Genomic DNA, 8,002 nt, shown 5'->3' with positions numbered 1-8,002 from the left:
TTAAGCCCACTTGAGCTGGCAAATTCAAACCATTTTCGCAAACAAACATGAGTTGAATTGTTCCAAATTAAGCAAACTAGTCTATACTTGCTTGTGCGCATCACATAGTAAAGCTAGCTTAATAATCAACAAGAGCACATAATGTTTATAAAAAATCATATCATGATTAGTAGAGGCCGATCTTCAATCGAGCGAGCGGGGGTGCTCAATTCATAACCTTCCCCTCTCGTACCTAAGTTCTCGAGCCCAGGCAATTTTGGTGATGACGGACACATGGCCTTTGGCACGAGTCATGGGTTTCCTAAATTTTTCCAAAATAAAATATTTAGGTGGCGACTCTGTATCTGCCAAAGTAGTTCAATTTTGGCACTTTTTGATTCAAAATCAATTTTCCAAAACGATTTGTCGGATTTCAACTCTTTGGTGATTATTAGTTTCACATTGCACTTGTGAGATTTGATTTAGAATCGCGAGAGTCCAAACTGTAGGGCTTCTTTTCAAACCTTCCGAAAGGGGGCGCGAAATAGGTGAGCTACAGATACCCCGATCAAATTAGAGTATTTTAGGCAAGTGTTCTCTATCCCAGCTGACGTTCAAATCAGATTGGCCGGGGTGGAAGACTCAATTATGCCTGGTCAGGACTACATGCCATTCCTAGTAGTTTTTGTCATTGAGGACAGCGTTAGGTTTCCCCTTGACACCCTTTTTGGAGAGGTACTTCATTATTACAAACTCAACCCCATGCAACTGGCTGTAAATTCCTTTAGGATCATCAATGGCATTGCCGAGCTAGCCCGCCTTCAAAATGCCAAACTACCCTATCTGATATCCAGTATTGCTACACTATGTGTGGCCTCAAAACCAACACTGGCTACACATATTATCTCCAGCCGAGATCTACACAGTACAAGCTGATAGCTGATATATCAGACTCCACTAAGGGCGCGGCCGACAACCACCTGATTGTCTCAGGCAATTGAGAGTTCGCGTCAGATGATAAGCTCCATCTTTTCCCCTTGCACCATGAAGTTTTTAGGGATGACAAGGGTAAGGACTTAGTTCCCCCCCCTCCAAAAGTCCCCTCTGTACTGCTTTACTTAGCAATCTTTCTGTTCTTTTATTCTAATGTACTCTTTTTTGCTTTGCAGCTCTTCCCTAGCCAGAAAAAGAACTTCCACCATTCCTATGTGCCAAGCAAGGATTTGGTTTTTCTTCTCGACTTACCAATTGAAGTCCGTAAGGCTCTACTCCTCCTCAACTACATCCCGGCATATCAAAGCCTGTTGGCTGACGTCCCTTGAAAAAGCAAGTCTCCTCCATCTACCATAACTCCTCTGGCTGCTTCATCCCCAAGACTAGATCAGGCCTTCACATCTGATCCTACAAACCAGCCATCAACTTCTGCCCCCCAGTTAATTCTCCAGCCCAGCACTAGCATCGATGCCGAGCTCCTGTTAACGTCCCTGCTGGCCAAACTCAAAGTAGAAGACGCCGAGGTCTTGCGTTTTCGGAGATTGACCCCTCAAACCTGCTTATTGCCCTTCCAGCAATTCATTTTGGCACCAAGGTTACCATCGCTACAACAATCAACAAGATGGGCCGCAAACTAGCCATTGTTGAAGATTTTCTCTCCAACATTCATGGGGTTGTGATTGTCCAGTCCTCATCTTCTCTATCCTAGTCCAAATCGAAGCTAAAGAGAGTGAAGAAGGCTAGGGCCAAGGCAACAGTGACGCAGGTTGACTCTAAGGACACTGTGCCAATCTCTAAGCTGGTCGAGATCGAAAAGAACTCAACTCCTGTCGAGAAGAGGCCAGCCGAGGCCGCTACACCTAATGCCCCACCACCAAAGAAGCTAAGGTCTGATCGCCCAGAGGGTAGCGGCATCTTTCCCAACAATTAGACCTGGATGCTCGAGGTCATGTTTGGAGACCGACCTTTGACAGCTGTGCGATAGTGCGATCGAGAATGTTGAGGTCAACGCCGCCCTATCAACTGTCGTGCTTCTACTAATAGACATGAATCATATAGTCGACCTCCACGAGTATGAGTACTTCAACTTGATGATGCAGCACTTAGTCTTGGTAAGTTTCCTACTTTGTTCTTTTAAGCTTTCCAACACTTGGCCAAATTTTTACTAATTTGTTCATTTTTTGCAGGCCATCCCGCATGCACACTCGTATGTAGTTAAGACCGAGATGACGAGGAAGGAGTTGGTGAAGAAAACTCAAGAAGCTACCAAGCTCCTGTCACCATTGAACCATGCCGACGCTAGCAACCAAAACCTACTGGACCAAGCCAAGGCTGCCAAGGCTACGCAATGCCAAGCCAAGGCTAAAGCCGAAGCTCCCAAGGTCATTGTTGAAGCTACCAAGGCCGATGTTGAGGCTTCTAATTCCAAGGTAGTAGAGTTAGAGGCCAAGCTCAAGGAGGCTTATGACTCAAAGAGGCCAAGGTCAAGGCGGCCAACAAAAAGGCTTTTAAAGAAGGCCAAACTGCTATCCGTGATCAGTACAGAGAGCAAGTCAATCTGGCTTGCAAGCAAAGTTATTACCTCGGCTGGACGACAACCCTCAACCAGTTGTCTATCCCTATGGACTCCCCACTCAGAGACATTAACCAGATCAGTGTACCCTTCCCCCCCTCTTCAAAGGACTCTGAAAATGAAGCCAAAGAGAAGGACGCCGAGGCTAATGTTGCTGATGAAGAGGAGGAGGCTGCTGTTGGGGCCAAGTCCCCCACTCTGAATAAGAAAGTCTTGGACTTGACTTAGGATGAAGAGGACGAGGTCTCCAAGAGTGCCTCCCCTAAGAAGACAACATCTAAGCCCAAGGTCCATATGGTTGAAAAAATCCTTGACGAGACCTTGCTAGAAATTGATGATGAGATTCAGGCTGAAAAATTTGCCCAGCTGGCTGTTGAGGCTGAAACAACATCGATTGCCGAGGCAAGACAGTCTAAGGAAAATGCTAGAGACTCTTGTACTTAGGATATTTTCCTTTTTCTCTTTGAACTTTTTCTACTTTCATTACTTGTTATCTTTTTTGTTTTGTGAACAATGCTTGCTTTTGTTTGGCTGATGTGCCTTCTGCTATAATCCAAAACTTCATTTTTCAATGTAAATCTTTTTTTTCTCTAAGTGTTGAATGTTTGTTTCCTTATGTTTTATCTGTCTTCACTATTTTGTATGCTTTCTATAATTAGAAAACTTTTTCTAAGTATACCCTCACTGTGTAATCACTTCAGGTTGGAATATCTCAGACAAATATCTCCTCAAATAAAAACCTTTACCGTTTTCCTCAGCCAACACTTAAAAATATAAAAATATTTTTACAAGTGTTGTTTCTTTACTTTTACTTGTTGTCTTCAATTAGTACTTCATTCTCTTAACCCTTCCCAGTTTTGACAAACTGTTTGGTTATTTCGGGTAACAAATAGGTCGAGTATCCCCTTATCTGGTTACCTCGGCTGACTCCAACTTGTAAATTGTTGTCAAAATTTCAGCAAATGTCAACCCTAATTCTCATTCCTGCTTCTTGCCCCCTAATGTGAACCTAAGTACCACTTATGTTCACATTAAGCACGCATCTATGTTTTTTTTTTGCAGAAGTCAAATTCAAACAAATCTTAGCCAAGGTTTTTTACCGTGGTGTCGTCTATTAATTTGACTAGTGCAAACTTATTCAACTCTATCGTATGGCAAGTATAATTTAACTCTACCATATGATAAGTCTAAGTTATTCAACATGTTGCATTTAGAAACATCGCCAACTTAGTTCAACTCTATCGTATGACAAATATAATTCAACTCTACCATATGATAAGTCTATGTTATTTGTCATGTTTCAATTGGAAACATCGTTATAAGACTGTTCAGTCCTATCGCACAAACTTTAACAATTTATTCATAGAAACTAGTACTTGATTAAAACTTTGGCTAATATTACATAAATCTAAAAAAAACAAAAACTAATAATAGAAAAACTTTAGATTGCAAGTGTTCCAGGGTCGTGGAAACTCTTTTCCATCAGTGTCTTCAAGTTGATATGCCCCATTGCTGGCAACCGAGATGATTCTATAAGGACCCTCTTAGTTTGGGCCAAGTTTGCCCTCCCTAGGATCCTTCTTATTGCTGAAACCTTTCCTTAAGACAAGGTCTCCAACCTTGAACTCTCTTGGGTTGACCTTTTTGTTGTACGCTCTAGCAAGTTGCTGCTGCTGGTAGGCCCGCAGCCTAATTGCTGCTCCCTCCCTTGTTTTGTCCAAGAGGTCCATATCTCAGGCCAGGAATGCCTCATTGGTTCTATTCTCCACTCTCAGGGCTCTGATTCCAGGGATGCCGACCTCTAGTAGGATTACTATTTCAGTGCCATATGCCATGGCAAAAAAAAGACTCCCCAGTTGATCTTCTCGGCATAGTCCGATATGCCTAGAGCACATTGGGCAACTCTTTCACCCACTTTTCCTTTGCTGCTTCCAGCCTCTTCTTGATCCCATCCAAGATGGTCATGTTGGATGCCTCTGTCTGTCCATTGCTCTGGGGAAAGCTGGGGTAGAGTAATAGTTTTTAATTTTGTACTTTGCATACTATCAAATTAGGTGCCATTGTTTGCCACAATGGCTCTTGGAATCCCAAACCTGGTAATGATGTTCTTCCAGATGAAGCTCTTCACATCAGTATCTCAAATCTTTACAAGGGGTTTAGCCTCTAACCACCTTGTGAAGTAGTCAGTTACTACCAGTAGAAACTTCTTTTGTCCAGTTGCCTGGGGTAATTGCCTAACAAGATCCATGCCCCACTGGGCAAACGGCCACGGGCTGGAGATGGGATTTAAATCAGCAGCTGGCTGGCATATCAAAGGTGCAAACCTTTGACATTTTCCACACTTTTGTACATAAGCTTCAGTAGCGTTCTACATGTAGGGCCACTAGTAACCTTGAGTTATGGCCCTATGAGCAAGTGGTCTGCCCCCGGCATGGCTCCCACATTTTCCTTCATGGATCTCATATAAAAAGTCCTCGACCTTGGATGGATGCACACATCTCAAGAGGGGCTCAGTGAAGGACCTTCTGCAGAGATGGCCTTCTGCAGATAAGCAGAACCTTGCCAACTTCAGTCTTATTTTGTGTGCTTTCTTCTTGTCTGTTGGCATCCTGCTATCTCTGAGGAACACAACTATGGCATCCATCCAGCTTGGACCCATCTTTACACACATTGCTTCGTATTATGTGATGAGGGATTCTACACTTGGTCCTGTCAAATAATCAATCATGATTGTCCTTGGTTCTCCCGACTTTATTGCACTAGCCAAGTTAGCCAAGGCATTGGCATGACTGTTATCATCTTGGCTGACCTATTGTAGTCGGTAATCCTGGAATAGTGCTAGCAGCCTGACAACCTCTTTGACATAGGCTATCATCCTTTTATCGCGAGCGGCATACTCGTCTGTGGCTTGATTCATAATAAGTTGGGAGTTACAGAAGACCACCACCTCATCGGTTTTCGTTGCCGCTGCTAGCCTTAGTCCAGCAATCAGTGCCTCGTACTTTGCTTTGTTGTTTGAAGCCTTGAATCCTAACTGGATTGATTGCTCTATCATTCGCCCCTCTGGCAATACCAGAACTACTCCTGCCCCTGCTCCTTGACAATTTGAACTTCCACTAACAAACAGGCGAAATGAGTCATTGATGTAGATGTTGCACGGTTTTGGTTTCTCCTCCTCCTTCTGTGTTGTTGGTGTGGGGTTCTTTGGCCCTCGTTGAGTTTCTTCTTGTTCTCCCAAACATCCTATGCCACGGCTTACCAGAGCCTGCATTAAGATTGCGCCAGGAGTGAACTTGGCCACAAAGTCGACCAGAACCTAGCCCTTGATTACTATTCTAGGTCTGAATTCCAAGTCATATTGGCCCAGTACCACTACCCATCAGGCTATTCTGCCTGTTAGACTTCCATGCTGCAATAGGGACTTCAAGGGATGCTGAGTTAGCACCACAATCTTGCAGGCTTGGAAGTAGTGATTTAACTTTTTGAAAGTTATCACCAGGGCTAGTGTTAACTTCTCCAAGGACAGGTACCTGGTTTCTGCACTTGCTAGGGTTTTACTCACATAGTATACCACCTTTTGTTCTCCATCCTTTTCTCGTATTACCACTGCACTCACTGCGTGGTCTAAAACTGCCAAGTATAGGAATAATTCCTTCCCAGGTATTGGATTTGACAAAACTGGAACTGTTGTTAAGTACCTTTTCAAGTCAACTAAAGCAACTTCGCACTCTTCTGTCCATAAGAATTCTGTGGCCTTCTTCAACCAATGAAAAGATGGTTTACATTAGAACTTTGGCTGATAAATCTATTCAGGGCTGCTGCCCTGCCAATCAAAATCTGGACTTGCTTCGCAGAAGTTGGGCTTTTCAAATCAAGGATAGCCTTGATCTGATCTGGGCTTGCTTCTATGCACCTCTTGGTGACCAAGTATCTCAGGAACTTACTGGACCCGACTCCAAATTGCACATTTCAAAGCATTGAGTCGGAGCCGATATGTTCTTAGGATATCAAAAATTGCCTTCAAATCGGCCAAATGGTTCCCAAGTTCCTTGGTCTTCACGACCATGTCATCAATGTTAACCTCTATTGTCTTCCCAATCAGATGATTAAACATCTTGGTCACTAACCGCCGGTAGGTTGCTCTGCATTTTCTAACCCGAAAGGCATTACTCTGTAATAGAGTCCTTTCGGGGTGATGAATGTTGTCTTCATTTCATCTGAGGCATACATTGTAATATGATAGTAGCCTCTGTATGCGTCCAAGAAACTCATCCTCCCATGCCCTGAAGTGGCATCTACTAACTGATCAATCTTAGGCAGCGGGAAACTGTCTTTGGGGCAAGCCCTATTCAGGCTGGTGAAGTCCACACAAACCTTTCACTTACCGGTCTTCTTTTTCACTACCACTGTGTTGGATAACTAGTTTGGATAGTGTACTTCTCGGATGGCTTGGGCTTTCAGCTGCTTATCCACTTCCTCCTCAACTACTTCCATATGTACTAAGGTCGGCCTCCTTGCCCGCTGGATGACAGGTTTAGCCAACATGTCAGGGTCGACGCCTAGCATCTCATGGGGCGTCCAGGCAAATATTTCTATGTTTGCTCACAAGAAATCTTCTGACTCCCTTTCCTCTTCCTCGGCTAAGCCTGAGTCGAGAAGGAAGAAGAGTTCTCCATCATCTTCCTGGACCAAAATCTTCTTCAAAGCCTCCTCACTCTTGTCGGTTGGTTCTTTGCCGACATCATGTAAAACCTTCATGTCCTCATCCTCAATTTCAATCTTCTCTACTTCTCGTACATTGCAGGTGGACATCATTACTGCCATGGCGCAATTTTTTGCCTGCACCTGATCCCCTCTAACCTCCTCAATTCCATGCTTGGTTGGGAACCGCAACAGCCGATGCAGCGTTGAGGGAACATCCCTCATTGCGTGCAACCATGGTCTCCCCAAAATAACATTATAAGGGAAGGGGGTATCAATTACTGTAAACTCCGTACTTACCTTCTTCGTGCCTGTCTGCACCTTCAAATTTGTGGCTCCTAGAGGCCACGTCAGCGTTCTGTTGAATCCAACCATTGTGCTGTTGGATTGTTCCAGGTTATCTGGGTGAAGGCTAAACTCCTTGTAACATCTAACATACAGGATGTCACAAGAACTGGCTTGATCAACTAGTATGCACCTCACCTAGCACTCTCCAATCTTCAGCGTTATCACCAGGGCATTGTTGTGTGGATGCTACACCATATCCAAGTCTACCTCAGTAAAAAAAACCACTGGTCCCTAGTACTCATTTGTCCTAGGCTTCTTTTGCTGGACCTGGTACACATCCTGTAGGTGATTTATCCTTTAAGTTTCCGCACGTACATCGTTCTCATTGACCTTCGAGTGAATCACATTGATCACTCGAGGTCCATCTGCTTGCTATGGTGGCGGTGGTGTAGGTGGTGTTGCCGGTGC

General features: G+C 44.1%; 1 protein-coding gene across 1 annotated transcript; it reads right to left on the bottom strand.

The window, feature by feature from the left end:
* Positions 1–5,354: 5,354 nt before the first annotated feature.
* On the bottom strand, positions 5,355–7,039 carry LOC145800592 (uncharacterized). The gene is made up of 3 exons (XM_082890297.1): positions 6,983–7,039; positions 6,108–6,302; positions 5,355–5,810 (listed from the first exon to the last, which is right to left on the bottom strand). Exons 1-3 carry the CDS (start codon positions 7,037–7,039, stop codon positions 5,355–5,357), a joined length of 708 nt encoding a protein of 235 aa, XP_082746423.1.
* Positions 7,040–8,002: the final 963 nt, after the last annotated feature.

Source organism: Camellia sinensis, chromosome 10, assembly GCF_055761805.1.
Source record: "Camellia sinensis isolate YWXY chromosome 10, ASM5576180v1, whole genome shotgun sequence".
NCBI classification, from domain to species: domain Eukaryota; kingdom Viridiplantae; phylum Streptophyta; class Magnoliopsida; order Ericales; family Theaceae; genus Camellia; species Camellia sinensis.
The sequence above is the reverse complement of the archived record's forward strand: the minus strand, read 5'-3'. Positions and strand labels throughout refer to the sequence as shown.